The sequence below is a fragment of the Ochotona princeps genome, chromosome 1 (genome assembly GCF_030435755.1).
Source record: "Ochotona princeps isolate mOchPri1 chromosome 1, mOchPri1.hap1, whole genome shotgun sequence".
Taxonomy (NCBI): domain Eukaryota; kingdom Metazoa; phylum Chordata; class Mammalia; order Lagomorpha; family Ochotonidae; genus Ochotona; species Ochotona princeps.
Window position 1 is genome coordinate 37481890 of NC_080832.1, and position 16079 is coordinate 37497968.

Genomic DNA, 16079 nt, shown 5'->3' on the forward strand with positions numbered 1-16079 from the left:
CCTTAAAATTACAATCAATCTTCGGCAGCCAGAATATTTGTTCATACTGAGCCAAGAGTTAGAACATCTCCACTGCGGAACTTGTCATGTTCTTAACTTTTCAATCAAAGAATCAGCCTGCAATGAAACAAATTAATAGCTCTAGATAAAATAGCCTGTATCAACTAGTTCTCCTGGAACTTTATAATAATAAGCCACTAAAGAGATAGTTATTGTTTTCCTGAAATTATCTTACAAAAAATCTGAATATAATAGTTTTATAAACAATAGTACAGGTATATTGTATAAAATAAGCATAATGTTACCTACTTGGTATTTTCATTAAACTTTTTCAATAAGAAACAAATACTAAGAGTTTTTAAAAGTAAGATCAGTACAGAGAAGACTTATCATCATAGTAGTAAATGGAAAAAAAAGCCAATCTGAAGAAGTTATTTCCTGTGCAAGTCCAACTATATAACGTTGTGTAAAAGGCAGAACTGTGGAGACATCAGAAAGATCAGTGGTTCCCAGGCGGTAGAGGGAAGGGAGGAATGACAGGATGAGGCTCAGAGGGTTTTCTGGGCAGATAAACTGCATGCTTCTGCAACGGGGCAAAGGCTATTGTACACATAGTACCTCACCTGTGTAGCACTCAGTGGACTCTGCGCTGTGAGTAGTAACAATGTATCCTGGTGGAATTACTACAACAACTGCACCATTTGGGGTAGGATGTGACAGTGCAAAAAAAAAAAAAGTGCTTTGTGGAGTCAGTTATGTGGAAATTCCATATTTTCCACATAATTTTGATATGAATCTACTCTGTAGCAAGTTTTATTTTAAAAAGTAAACTGAAGTTGCTGAGTTAAATCATTTCAGAGAGTCTCAATCATCCATTATAATCTGAAACATGATAGAAAAGATTTTAGAATTTCTTCTGTATGTTATTGTTGACCTTTTTCAGTGTCTTAAAATGTACACTGATCAGTCCCACATTGAAGAGGAGTTCAAATTCCCACGAGGAATCATTAAGAAATCTTAGAATTTTACTTATTCATGTTTTCCAACTCTGAGAGCTCTAAATGCCCAGAAAATAAAAATAAAATGGACAAATGTTTTAATGTGTTTATATACCAGGTATAAAATGAATACTTACTGTAATAAACCAATAGGAATTAACTCTATAAACCAACTTTGAGAAGAAGCCAAATTGACTGACTGGTGCCAGAACATGGAGGTGCAAGTGAGAAATGGAACAGAACGGTGGCATATGGAATCCCATCCTAAAACAGAAAAATAAAAGATGATTGGCATACAAATGCTAAAGTTCTTTAAAATTACTGTCCAGATTAAAGCACATAAATACTTAAGGCATCCAAAAGAGGTGACCTCAGGTGCGCAGGTTAGCACCCATGTTTCACTTTAGAGTATGCACTCGGTTCTTGTTATTTGAAATACATGGTTGTGTCTATGGCCATACCACCCTGAACACACCCAATATCGTCTGAAATACATGGTTGCAAGTCTAATTGGGCTGACTGAGGCCAAGCATGCCTGTATCAACAACCAAAGCCTATAAATACCTGCTCAAAGTAGGAGTGAGTGGGAGTGTGCGAAGAAGGCAAGGGGAGGTGCTATACTACAGCAGCCATCTGAGACCAACACTGGAGTCAGCCACGCAGCACATCCTGAAAAGCTGCTTCCAGTTCCTGGACGAAGAGACTAGTTGCCAGAATGAACTCAGTGGTTCACTTAATTCATTTTAAAGCTGAAAAGCCAAGGTCCAAAATTTAAAACTTTCACTGGTCACAGAGTAGTAAAACTTGGAAGAAAACTCAGAGCTCTTGACTCCATGATGAGTGCTCATGCTAACAAGTGTTCCTATGATTTGAAGCGAGTGTGCAGCTTCGGGCAAAGGTTCTCAGATACCTTCAGTTCCCTGTCATCACATGTGGATGACACTTAACAGTTTCACAAGATTTTCACACACATGAGCTCTCTTTTGAGCCTGCGAGTAGGCAGGGCAGGCATTACCTTGGACGTTAAATGACAAAGCAACACAGCTAGCGTTAAGTACAGTACACACTATTAGCATTCAGGTCTGTTCTGAATTCTGGTTAATATGTGTTAAAAGGGTGGCCAGCAGTGTTGTGCAGTGGGTTAGGCTAACAGCACTGGCATCCCACATCAGCACACTGGTTGGAGTCCTACTTGCTCCACTTCTGATCTAGTTTCCTGCTAATGGGCCTGGAGGAAATAGTGCAAGATGTCATGTGTACTTGGGTTCTTGTCACTCATTTGGAGGCCAAATGGCTTCAACCTGGCCCACAGTGAGCCAGTGGATGGAAGATTGTTTTTCTCTTGCTCACTTTTGTTCTTTCTGTCTCCGTCTCCCCCTCCCTCCTCCTTGGTCTATGTGACTCTGCCTAGCAAATAAATAAATCATCACCCCAAAAAGAACTTTTTGACATAATCTCCACTATAGCTACCTTGGTGCCTTGATACTTGTGTCACACAAAGCAAAATTAGAAATTTTTAAAGAAGGAATCTATCACTTGGATTAATTAAAACAATTCGCAAATTTAACATTATATAACCTTGTTCAAACTTTGGTCCATGCCAGAGTTCACTTCAGCAGGCAGGCAATGATTTCAAGCTAATTTTATACTACAAGTAGAACAGTTTGTAGTTCACACACAGATTTATTTAAGAAAATTCACTTACATGACTTTATAGACATAGATACATTGACCAAAGAAAAACAGACTTGCTACCTCCCCTCCATTGCTTAAATCAATGTGTATGCTAAATGTGTAAGTGAAGATTTTTGGAAAATGTGGAACGGGAGAGGAAGACATTTCATTAAATTTATACTACCAATGAGTTATTTTCTCACTTTCAGGAAAACCACACTTAACCCACCATCTCTGCTGCCTCTGCTTCCATTTTGTCATGAAGAAATACCGTTTGAGAAAACACTGCCTTCTGTCTGAAAGTATACATACCTCACATCTGTGAAGTCAGTGAAATTATTCCTTTCAAGAATGGCTTTTCCAACAGCTACCATGCTCTCAACTATGAAAAGGAAAGAAATATTACACAAGAGAAAACATAAAATTCATTACATTACGTTAATTGGTAGAGTTCTGGGTAAACATTTAAAGGTACATCAACTTTCAACTAACAATTGAAATGAAAGTTCACATTAAGCCCGAGTGCAACGTAACCCCCACAAATACCACATGGAATCTGACTTTGGATAGCTGCTGAGAGATAAAATACCTATCACACTGTAATTAAATATGAATCACATGGAGACCAAATAATTAAACAGAAATTGTCTATATCAAGAAAAGAACATGCTCATTGTAGCACTATTCCTAATAGCCAAGATATGCAATCAACTTTAGCGCCTGTCAATGCATGAATGGATAAGAAATTATGCTGTGTGTGTGCGTGTATATGATATGCAGATGTGGTATTTAAAAATTCAACTCACGGAAACAGAGAATACAATAATGGTTATCAAAGATCTAGATCGAAGGATGCAAAATTTCAGTCACAAAGAAGAAATAAATTCCAGAGATTACTGTACAACATGGTGACTATTATTAGTAACAATGTATCTGCTGTATTCTGGGAAAATCACTAATAGTAGATTGAAGTGTTCCTGCCCCCACCACACACACACAGGGATTAAGGTAAGGCACATATTGATCAGCTCAGTCTAGTCCCCTCACAGATATCCCTGCTGCAAAACACCAGATGTGTCAATCTAACTTTTTTTGAGAAAAGATGGTAAAAATTTTTAATGTGCCTTAGAGCCTAAATTAGAGATACACTATACTTTAAGTCAGACCAGCCTTTACTAGCCATTTACATAATGTCTTTGGTTACAAACTCTAGCTACCTAATCACCTTTCTTCCCTTATTGCTTTATGGCCTGCAAAGGGGAATAAGCCTCATCATTAAACTCTGACAACGGGCATCCTGAAAGCACATGGCCAAACTCAAGGATCATTCATTCAAAAAGCAGGGAGACAGAGGAAGAGAGAAGGGAAAGAGAGAGAGAAGAAAAAAAGAGGGAAGAAAGGAGGGAGAGAAGAATCGTCCATCTGCTAGTTCAATCCCAAATGCTCTCAACAGCCAGGGCTAGGCCAGACCAAAACAAGGAATTCGTTCCATGTGGGTCTCCCAAGTCCTGTACGTGTGTCAGACTCAAGTGCTTGGGCCACCATCCGTTAGCTGGAAGGTGGATCAGAAATGCAGCATCTAGGACATGAATCAGCTCATCAAACTAGATGCCAGGGTGACAAGCAGTTCCTTAACCCACTGTGCCACAATGTTGGCCCCAAGATTGTATCTTTTTCTTTTTTTTTTTTTTAAAGATTTTTATTATTATTGGAAAGCCGGATATACAGAGAGGAGGAGAGACAGAGAGGAAGGTCTTCCATCCGATGTTTCACTCCCCAAGTGACCGCAACGGGCCGGTGCGCGCCAATCCAATGCCGGGAACCAGGAACCTCTTCCGGGTCTCCCACGCGGGTGTAGGGTCCCAAAGCTTTGGGCCGTCCTCGACTGCTTTCCCAGGCCACAAGCAGGGAGCTGGATGGGAAGTGGAGCTGCCAGGGATTAGAACCGGCGCCCATATGGGATCCCGGGGCTTTCAAGGTGAGGACTTTAGCCACTAGGCCACGCCGCCGGGCCCAATTGTATCTTTTTCTTTAAAATATTGTCAAGATTTCATGTAGGTGAAAAATTATATGAGTGCTTAAGAAATAATTTAACACAGGTAGCAGATTATATTCATATTTAATATATGCAAAAATAATAATAAAAATGTTACCAAATTTCTTACATAGAAAATCTACATGAACTTACATGAGATTAACTTTAAATAGGCTGTGATTATTAAAGATGTGGACTAACATATCCTCAGAGTAACCACTAAAGTACAGGTAAGAATAGCAAAAAACAAAAACAAAAACAAAAAAAAAACAGCAGATAAAGAGAAATACAAAAAAAAATGCATTTGTGGGGCTGGCACTCTGGTGTAGTAAGCTAAGCCACTCATGCGGCACTGGCATCCCTTATAGAAGCCATTTCATGTCCCAGCTGCTCCACGTGGCCTTGGAAAACAGTGAAGGATAGTTCAAGCCTTCAGACCCTGTACCCCCATGGAAAACTTGGAAAAAGCTCCTGGATCCTGGCTTCAGATTGGTCAAACTAGCGTTAAGTACAGTACACACTATTAGCATTCACGGTACTGTGGGTACCGTGGCCACTGGGATCCCATAGGGATGCCAGTTCGTATCCCAGCTGCTACACTTCCCATTCAACTCCCTGCTTCTGGCCTAGGAAAGCAGCAGAGGATGACGCAAGGCCTTGGGACCCTGCACCCATGTGGGAGGCCTAGAGCAGACTCCTGGCTCCTGGCTTTGGATCAGTTCAGCTCCCATCACTGTGGCCACTTGGAGAGTGAACCAGCAGATGGAAGATCTTTCTCCTCTATAAATCTGCCTTTCCAATAAAATTAATCTTAAATCATCTGGATTTCAAAAAAGAAAAAAATACTTTAACACATTTCAAGACATATAATAGTGAAATACTAAACATGAGTGTCATAGTGCTTTTGTTTAGAAAATTTAATAATTAAGCCAAATCACTGTGTTAATATGCCCTAATTTTCTACAAAATACAAAGAGTTGCAACTAAAATATGTAACTATGTGAATATGTTTTGGAGGGCTGAATGTATAACAATTACTTATGCAGTTAATAAAATATGGACCACAGAGCCAAAGAAAAATACTAAGAAAGAATAAAGCAACACAAAAATATATTTCTGCGCTCAAGAATTTACATATGAATATCATTTAGTTGAAAGTATAAAGACAAAATAAAGATACCTGAGACAAATAGAACAATAAGAAATTTGAAGTAACTAATGTTACACAGAACTAAAGTATTTTTAGGGACAAAGAGGGATACATTATAATAAATAAAAATTTCCAATTTATTGAGAAGACATGACCAACATAACTGGATATACACTTAAAATCAGAACAATAAGTGAATTAAAATCTATCTTCTCTATTTCATTGTTATATAGTCCTTCTACCTTCTTTATGCATATTTTATATTAATTTCCTCAACATTTTCTAGTATCTTAAAACTAAAGCCACAGGGTTTAAACTCCTTTTTCATTTAAAAGCACTTAAAGCTATAAATTCCCCGTTCATATTAATTTAGCTCATTTTTACCATTCCAAAATATTTTCATTTTTATCATTTATTTATTTATTTATTTGGAAGTCAGAGCCACAAATAAAGGCAGAAACAGATATCTTAATCAGTTGGCTCACTCCCCAATTAGCAGCATCTCCAAGGCGGGGCCAGCTGAAGCCAGGAGCTTCATACCAGTTTCCCACATGGATGACAGGAGCCCAAGTACTTCTGCCATCTTCCACTATGTTTCCCAGGCCATTAGCAGGGAGCTGAATCAGAAGTGGAGCCACCAGGACATGAACCAGTGATCATATGAGATGCTAATATGGCAAGTGGAGGCTTCACCTATTATGCCACAATGCTAGCCCCTCAAAATATTTTCTTCTTTATTTATTTAGTAGTTAGTTGAAAGGTATGAATTTAAAAACATTTAGTACCTTTCTAATTTTATTTTTCTAATTTAACTTCATCGTCTTCAGAGAACATACTTAATAAGTGTCAGTCATTTGAAATATATTTCATTTTATTGTTGAGAATATGGTCTACCTTGGGGAACATTTACTCTAAAAAAATGTGTAAATTCTGCAGTTAGGTGAATTCTAGAAATGTTTATAGTCACTGGATGTGATAGTATTATTGAGTTCCTCCAAATTCAGGTAATTCTTCTAAACTCAGATTACATAAAAATTGACTGCAACAACATAAACATTTATTATGTAAATATAAAAATATAAACAGGCTTAATGTTCACCTTTAAAGGTTCTACCAGGGCTGGCACAGCATGTTAGGGTTCGATCTATAGCAATGGCATCTGACATGGGCAGGGATTCAAGTCCTGGTTGCTCCACATCCACTCCGGCTCCCTGCTAACCCACCTGACAAAGCAGCGGAAGATGCCCCTAGATACTGGCCCCTGAACCCACAGGGCTCCTGGCTTCGGCCTTGCCCACCCTCAGACAGTGTGGCCATTTGGGGAGTGAACCAGCAGACTGAAGATCTCTCTCTCTCTCTGTGTAACTCTTTCAAATAAATTTTTTAATCTTTAAAAAAAATATTTTAATCCAGTTTGTTTATGTAAAGTCAACACATTTTATGTATTTCACAATACACATTTAGGAGCACAGTGATACATTTTCAGAAAAGAAAAAAATAAATAAAAATTCCACCATAATTTCCCAATTGTGTAGGCTACCTTAAAGCACTGACCACATTACTCCCAGACAATGGTGACAAAGGCTGTCAGAGGCTATGTGAAGCCGAGGCATGAAGAACACTGCCGTCATCTTACCCAACTCTACGTGATCTTTCTTCAGCTCCTTACAATTGCCGAGATGCCTCTTTGGCACCACAAGGTAATGATGAGGCGCCGCTGGCCTGATATCTCTGAAGCAGACGAGGTCCTTGTTCTAAAGGGAAACACATTCGTGTGTGAGTGAATTAAAAATAATTAATGCTGTTCGCATTACCCATCACCCATCTCAACCTGCTAAGGGAAATGGTTCTGATCTCAAAACAAAGCCCTATGGGGCAGCTGCATACACACAAGAACTAGCTTCTTTCATGAGATATTCGTTCATTCCAGAGAGTTATATAAATCATTTCAGGAAAACTATTATGCACAACTTTCATTAAAATTTCATTACCAACAATCCCAAAGGACTTTTTCATTTCCCCATCCTCAATCTAAGCTGATGTTTTTCCACTCTTACAACATGCTTTTCAAGGTTCGAACACAGAAGCACAGCAATACTGTACCTTTTTTGCATGTATTTTCTTCCAAAGTGGCATTATTTTTCATTATAAGAATATAATCTAGCATGTACAGACTCAGGGTTTATATTTTTGTAAGTTCTTTAAAACAACTATATATAAATTATTTTTACTTTTTTTTACCACTTAGCATTTTTAAAAACTCTGAAATTCTCAAACTCTAATTTATGTAAGTGTTCAATCCATTACACAAAGGGCATCTATATCCTGGTTTACATTATTCCATACAGTAATGTGCAGGAAAATGGAAAGACAGCTGTGCTTAACTACTTGGATGAGCATTTCAGTTTTGAATCTCAAAAGAAAAACTGATTCTAAGTGATATATTCAATATATTATACTAAAAGTATAAAGTTAAAATTAAAACAGAAACCAGTGTTATGGTGCTGTGGGTCAAGCTGTCATTTGCAATACCAGCATCCCTTTTTCAGAGTGCGGGATTGGGTCCCAGCTGTTCTACTTCCTCCCCACCTCCCTACTAATGCACCTGCAAAGGCAGCAGATGGTGGTCACATCCTGAGTTCCTATGATCCATTTGGGAGACTGAGATGAAGTTCCTGGTTTGGCCTGTCCAAGATCTGGCTTTTGTGGCCATTTAGGAAGTGAACAAATGGATGGAAAATTCCTCCTGGTAGAGAATATGTCTTGATCAGAATTAGCTGGAGCTACATAGTTGAATTCTGCCTCAAAACGGAATTAATACAATTTTATATTAAAGAAGTCAGTCTCAAGGATAACAGGGGGAAAGTTCCTAAAAATCTGCTGCCTTGCGCCTGGCATGGTAGCCTAGAGGCTAAATCCTCGCCCTGCATCCACCAGGAGCCCAAATGTGCACTGGTTCGTGTCATGACGGCCACACTTCCCATCCAGCTCCTGCTTGTGGTCTGGGAAGGTAGCCAGGGTCAGCTGAGGACCCTGGGAACTTGCACCTACATGGGAGACCCAGGGGAGGATCCTGGCTCCTGGCTTCAGATCGGCTTGGCTCCAGCCGTTGCTGCTGCTTGGGGAGTGAATTGGTGGAGAGAGGATCTTCCTCTCTGTCTCTCCTCCTCTCTGTGCATCTGACTTTCCAATAAAAATAAATGAGAAAAATTGTAAAGAAATGAGGTATATTTCTATATATTTTTGGTGGGGGCACAGAAAATCTTTATTGCCACAGCAAGCAAGTGCAACTCATCCCACCTCACCAACAACTTTTAAGCCATAAAAATGCAGATTTCACACAATAAAGTATAACACAGTTTGGGAAGAAATGGTCCCTTGGCCTATACTGGCTGTAATACTGAGGTAACCAATTGACCCTGTTCAGTGAAAACACCTCTAACACAATGGAAAAATCAACTAGTTATAACATCCAATTCATATATACAATTCAAATAAAAATATATATCATTTGCTTTAATGTATAGCAAGTTTAATACATTAATATTTATAAAATAAAAAATGTATTCTACTGAAATTCTTCTTGGGCTTCTTCCTTATCACATGGCTTGAAAGACAAGAAAAGTAAGGTACTTAAGGAAACCTATTTATGGATTTCAAGATGCAGCTTGTGGGTCCCTAAAAGATGGATAAATATTAGCCGGAAGACAACTGCATCTTCAAAAACTATTGCTTATTAAATCTACAAACTTGAATTGAGACACAAATAAAAAAAAAAAAAAACACATCCCTCCCATGATATATTCCTAAGTGCCAAGCAAGTTAGCAAGGACTAGGAGAGTGGTGAACCCATCCTTTGTGTGAGGAGCAGGAACACAGACATACCCACGTGTATTTACTCACAATGAAAGGATAAGCCAAACATGATTCTCAAAATTTCTTGTGGAGGAAGAGACACCAAATATACTCGGCTTTACAGATTCAATTATGAAAATGTACATATATAGACTCATGTTTGAACTTAGAAAAAAGGATCACCAAACATTGAAACAAATAAACTGAAGCAATGTCATATTAGTAGAGTAACAGCCCAAAGAACGACTTTGAGTGACTTTAAAACAGAGAATTTTGACTAGCCGTTCCTGGGGACATTCACCAACGATCTGCAACCACTGCTCTCAGTACAGACCCCAGGAGGGCCCGGCCAGCGGGAGCACGCCACGCCACACTCGGGAGTCGAACACAGAGCGAGGCTGCGGGACTAGGCCGCACATGTGCCGGCCTCCTGACAGAAACAGCATGGCTGTTCAGACACCTTCCACTGACAGGCAGGCATTGTCCATTTCATTCCTCAAGCTCCCCTCACTGCCACCCTCACTGGGAACCTGCAAGTTTTTTTTTTCTTCTTCTTCTAGTTATCTCTTTCCCACAACACTTTTACACAGATACGTGGTCCATTGCTCATGTCCTATACAGTGGTTACGTTTCTTAAGCATAAAAAAGTAAACACAGTCAATGTGTGGACAAATCAAAACATCAAACACAGAAATAAAGTGACTAATTCACTTTTAACCTGATTAATCTTTAACGTGTGTCTCTAACAAGGCAAAAAAAAAAAAAAAAAAAACCTGATCTTCAGCCAAGAAGAAAGCTGAGACAGGAGTTTGAACCCCCATACCCCCTCCCTGATAAACATTTTTAGACAAACCAAGCCCTCCACAACCATTAATGCCTGTTTTCTACTATTTTGCTCCTTAGTATGGTGGATGCAGAAAATTTAATTTAAAAGCAGTGTCTATGAATCGAACAAATACTTGACTCTGCAAAATTTAAACTCAAATTTTACACCTCTGAATCCTGATTTTATGTTTGGTAAAATGAGACATGAATGAAGAGGCAACGCCAGGCCCGTGGGGCCACGGATCAGTGCCCAGCAGCCAGCTCACGCACAGGCGACAAGCGGACGCAGTCCTCCACCTGCGACAGCTCCTGAGCTTTGCGTCCTCCCCTCGGTTGGCACAGATGCCAGCCTATCACTTCACTCATTCTCTCACCGTAAATTCTCAATTTACAATGAAGACAGAATCCCTGCATCTTAGTAACACCCACACAGCAAGACCCAACCCTGGGTCAAGACAACCACCTGCTTTCTGGACCCTGGCTTACGTCTGCCTCACCACTATGCAGCCCTTAAAGAAAATCCCTGGGGGCAAGCGCTGTGGCAAAGCAGGTTAAGCTGTGGCCTGTTACACCAGCATCCCACGTGAGTACCAGTTCACATCCTGGCTGCTCCATTTCCAATATATTCCCTGCTTATGCACCTAAATAATGGAAGATCAGCCACGTGCTTGTGCCCAGGCCACCCACATGGAGACGGGACTAGGGTTCCTGCTTCGGCCTTGCCCAGCCTGGCTGCTGCTGTCACCCTCCCTTCCAACTGAATAAAATATATGCTTATTTTGAGGAAAGAGACAGAGAAAGGGAGGCAGGCAGAAATGACAAATTGCTGCCTCCTGCCAGAGCTTTCTCAACCAGCTAGTGCTAGGCCCAGACACAAGTCGGATGCCAGAAGCTTCAGGTAGGCCTCTCGCATGGGTGGCATGCGCCAGCAGGTGCTGCAGCCTGGCCCAGCCTCGTCCCAGCCTCAGCTCCTGCATGCATCAGGTGGCTTCCTGTCAGTTGAGTTCTATGGTCCAGCTTGTCTCGGCCTATCACAACTCCCAGCTCTCCCGTGCAAACCAGTGGGTGCTGCTCTGCATGTGACCGAGCTCCCTGCTAACCTGCCCGGGGAAGGCGGCAGGAGAGGGATCAAATCCTTGGGCCTTTGCTACCCACAAAGGAGACCAGACTGAAGTTCCAGAGCCCTGGTCTCAGGCAGAGCACTGCAGCAATTTATGGAGGGAACCAGTGCATGGAAAATCTGTGTCCCTCTCGCTGTAACTCTGCCTTTCACATTAATCAATCAATAAACCGTTTTAAAGAAAAAAAAGAAGAGAAAGAGAGAGAAAATATCCTGAACTCCATGTGACCCTCCTCCCTGCCCCGCCGCCCCTGTTTTCCTAGCCCCCTCCTGGCCTCTGGAGCAGCTTTGTCTAGCTTTCCACATCCAAACAGCTGCACAGTCCTTTCTCTGCATCCTTTAAGGCTGTGCCCAATTCTCCTTACTGCCTTGCTTGCTATTACTGGGCTAGATCTAGGCTCCAGGAGGCCAGGGGTTGCGGCACAGCGGGCTTTTCTGCCGTCTGCCGAAGCCTCCACCAGTACTGGCACATGGACGTGCAAACACCGAGTGAGCCCATGAGCTTCCTCCTTTCCAGGGAAAAAAGCTGGATGTGAGCTAGATGTATTTATTTGAAGGAGTGGCAGAGAAAGAGGAAAAGACAGATCTTCCATCTGCTGGTTCACTCCAAGCGCCCACCACAACCCAGGCTGAGCGGAGCTAAAGCCAGAAGCCAGGAGTGCTCCGGAGCGGGCGGCAGCAGCTCCAGCACACGAGCCCTCACCTGCGCCTCACAGGAGCGCTGGCAGGACGCTGGAGAAACCAAGATGGAAACTGCCCTTCTGCCAGAGCCGCCAGCTTCCCCAGCAGCCCTGGCCTGCCTGAGGCCTCCTCTCCTCCGCTGAGGGCCTCCTGCCATCGGGACTCCGTCACACCACATCCCTTACAGCCTTCACTGTCAGTAAGAGCATCCCCCCGACGCCCAATCCCTCCTGCCCGCCTGAGTCCTAGCAAGTTGTCTCCACGGGCTGTTCCACTCCTTGGGCCCACAGGTCCCTCTGAGGCACTGTAACCACCCTTAGCTCACCACCACACCGCTGCTGCTCTCCTCAAGGTCCAAGGCCATCTCCTTGGGGACAAAACCCGTCCTGAACTCACCTGGCCTGCCCACCAGCACGTACAAGGTCATCCCACCCAGCTTTGGGGGTTAGAGCTCTAGACAAGCCCAACTCCGTTTATCTTCACGCACGTTTTGGTTTTTCCTCCCTTCCTTTCTTCCCTTTGCAGGTCTGCGTCCCCTGCGGGCCTTCGGCACGGCAGTGTTTGAGAGCTCTGTGCATTCCCCATCCACTTCGCACTCTACAGCCTAAAGCGATTCCTGTCTTGCCCAATTCCCTCTGTAAACTCAGTTGCCATCATCTGCACAGGAGACGCGGATCTCACTGCGGAGAGCCAGACTACACGCCCACTTCATCCACTTGCCGCAGCTACCCCAGTCTCAGAAGGGCAGGACCCGGCTCCTCCGTGGCTACTTCCCACCCACACCCCCCCACCCCCGCCACCAGTCCCAACCTTAACGACCAGAGGACACCACCCTGAACCGACTCTCGCCAGAGCTCAGGTCCCAGCTGTCCCCAGGTCCCACCTGTCCCCATCTCCATTCTCCCCACCCTTCATCAGGGCTCTGACTCCAGCACTTCTGGGGCGGGATAACTCCTGTGTAGGAGGCTGTCCTGTGCACTGTACATTAACAGAAACCCTAGACACCCCTCATTCGGGGCCAGTAGCTCCCCAGCCCTCCCCCCCACACACACCCAGTTTCCATCAGGAGTCCGTCTTTCTCACTGATTCACTCCAAAAGTTGTTTCTTTCGGGAAAAAATAGAACCAGTAAAATCCAGCATGTACTATCTTATCTGTTTTAAAGTCCCAGGGCTCCGAAAAGTCTACACATCCCTCCTGCCAACATTTCAGCAGACCACAGGGCTGATTAGGCAATGACTTGGACCTCAGACTCACACAGGGCCAGTCTGACAGCTCGTCACACGGCCCAGGATTTGTTTTGTAATAGTGTTCATGACAGTCGTCAAAATCCGTGTGGGGGTGGGGATTCGTGTCGCCGAGGCCCCCGAGGACTCTCTGTGGCCAGGTCCCCCCTCGCCCCGGCACGTCCAGAGAGGCCCAGCAGCGGGGGCCGCCTCGCCCAGCCCGCAGACGGCTCTGCAGACCCGGCCAGGGCCCTGAGCGAAGCCCGCTCGTGCTGCACGGCCGGCCCCGGCCCCGGCCCCGAGCGCCGCCCACCTCGCAGTGCAGCAGCTCCGTGTTCGCGTCCTGCTGCCCGGCGATGCGACAAAACACGCACTTGCTGTCGTAGTCCTTGGGTGCCGAAGACTGCGCGGCAGCCTCCGGTGCCTTCGTGGCCGCTGCCTGACAGTCGGGAGTTGGCTCCATCTCTCCGCCGCCCGGCTGCGAAAGCGCCGCGCCCGACCGAGCAGTTTCTCGGCTGCTCCACGACGACACGGCCCACGCAGGTCCCGCCTCCAGCACCTCCTCGCTTTCACCACCAGGGGTCGCCCCTCGCCTGGAAGTGGACGTACGGCATGTTTTGCTCATGCGCAGATCAGGGGCTGACGGGCCAGGCCAACGGGCGGTGGGACCTCGACTCCGGGAGCCACTAGGTGGCGAACGAGGGCATGTCTTAGGGTCCGCTGTCCGCGAATCTGTGCCTCGTTGGTTAATGACGAAAGACGTCCGCTAAGATAAGGCAGAGCGACGACGTGCGTCGTGGTGACATCACTGGGGCACCGAGCTTAGGGCGTCGGGTATTCTGAACTCCCTGTCTTCGAATCCAGTCATGTGGTTAACCACTTCTTTCCTACCACATTTTAATTATTTTACAGTGTGATTTTTTAAAAATAAATACATTTTAAGACAGTGACTAATTTATAGAGGCATGTTTCAGCGTAGATCACATTTGGTACTTCCTGTATGCATTTTCGATCACAATAATTAGCGTAAACTCAGAATGTCCAAAACTTGACATCTCTGTTTCCTTTTTATTATTGTTGAAGGTATCTGCTAAATCAGAATTGAGGCCTTGGGGCAGGTGTTTAGCCAGACCCCAGTGCCGACCTGCGAGGCCCAAGAAAGCAGGTGCCTACTGCCCACGAGGGAAACCCGGACTGAGCGCCCAGCTGTGGCCCCTGGCGACATTTTAGGACTGAATTTGCAGATAGGGGAGCGTGTGTGCTTGTGTCCCTCTTTGCTTCCCTCTCTCCCCACACCCCCATTTGCATACTGTCAAAGAAAGCACAGAAAGTTGCCTGGCAGTGCCCATTGCCAAGCAGTGTGGCTTCCTGTTGATCAGCTGAACTATTTCAGAAATGTGCTGCCAGTGTGCCTTCGTGCCTCACCGTGCCCAGTGCCATAACCCCGTATGCTACTTGTTTCTTTGACACAAATAGAAAGAGGAGACGCGCTTGGTACTGCACAGCTAACTGCTAATGAGAGAATTAAGATAAAGTTTTTTCTGTTCCCAGAACCTAAGCCTTTGTAAGATAGAACTCCCTTTCTTCCATATATATATATATATATATATATATATATATATATATATATATATCCTATCTGTATTTTAAAAGCCGATGTGCCAATTTAGCGTGTTCCACCAACTCGGGGAGCTGAAACCTTCACAGACCTTGCAATCTTGCTTAGGCGCTGCTTTTGCAAGAGCCTTAGCAGCAGGCATTGCTGTCTTTTTAGACGTCTGCGTAGCCTGTTTGGCTTCCTTGGCAGCGCTGACCGCTTGTTCTCGTTGAGCCTTCCTAACTTCAGGCTTCTGATTTCTCTTGGCCACGGTATCAGCAAGAGGCGCACCAATGACGGCTCTCTAGAATTTGCACGACGAGTTCTTTTCTTTTGAATTTCTTCTGACTGCCCCTTTTTGTGTTTCCTTCAGTAGAGGACAGCCCAACTGATCTGCCGCAGATTCCTCTTGGAAAGAAACGCAAACTCGCATTTTGCGTTAAGAAACTGGAAAACCTTCCCGTCGGTTCTGGCGTAGCATCTCCCCGTGTCCGGGATAGATCTTGTGCCCACTGAAACTGCAGAATTCAATCTTCATGGCGGCGGCTCCCCTGGAAGAGGAAAGATGGCGAAGGGAAATTAGATTTTATTTATTGAAATTTTATTTCAAAGGCATTGAGAAACAGATATCGTCCATGCACGGATTCACATCCCAAGTGACCATAACAGCTGCGGCTGGGCCAACCAGCAGCAAGGAGCCTGTGAATAGACCCAGGTCTCCTCCTTTGAAGGGAATAAAAAAAAGCTTGAGAGAGGAAGAGACGGAATCTTCCATCCACTTCTTCACTCCACCTAATGGCTGCAGGGGTCAAGGCTGGACCAGGTGGAAGCCAGGAGCTTCTTTCAGTTCTCCCACATGGGTACAGGCCATTAGGAGGGAATTATATCAGAATAGAGCAGGTGGGACACAAACCAATGC

The 16079-nt window shown here is 44.1% G+C and overlaps 1 protein-coding gene and 1 pseudogene across 1 annotated transcript; both read right to left on the reverse strand.

Annotated features, from left to right (window-relative positions):
- On the reverse strand, positions 1 to 14788 carry HINT3 (histidine triad nucleotide binding protein 3). Its single transcript, XM_004587310.4, has 6 exons — positions 14708 to 14788; positions 13877 to 14329; positions 7494 to 7611; positions 2985 to 3054; positions 1136 to 1262; positions 1 to 117 (listed from the first exon to the last, which is right to left on the reverse strand). The coding sequence occupies exons 1-6, from the start codon at positions 14786 to 14788 to the stop codon at positions 85 to 87; spliced, it is 882 nt and encodes a 293-aa protein (XP_004587367.2). The 3' UTR covers positions 1 to 84.
- A 441-nt stretch (positions 14789 to 15229) lies between these two features.
- Positions 15230 to 15732, reverse strand: LOC101521322 (large ribosomal subunit protein eL24-like; annotated as a pseudogene).
- Between the last annotated feature and the right edge of the window lie 347 nt (positions 15733 to 16079).

Excerpts from the sequence above, each read along its gene's own strand:
- HINT3 (XM_004587310.4), bottom strand. The coding sequence starts at position 14,788 with ATGTCGCCAGGGGCCACAGCTGGGCGCTCAGTCCGGGTTTCCCTCGTG. Across the intron at positions 7,612-13,876 it reads CGGAGCTGCTGCACTGCGAG|AACAAGGACCTCGTCTGCTT; the intron begins GTGGGCGGCGCT and ends GTTTCCCTTTAG. Across the intron at positions 1,263-2,984 it reads ACTGACTTCACAGATGTGAG|GATGGGATTCCATATGCCAC; the intron begins GTATGTATACTT and ends TTTCTGTTTTAG.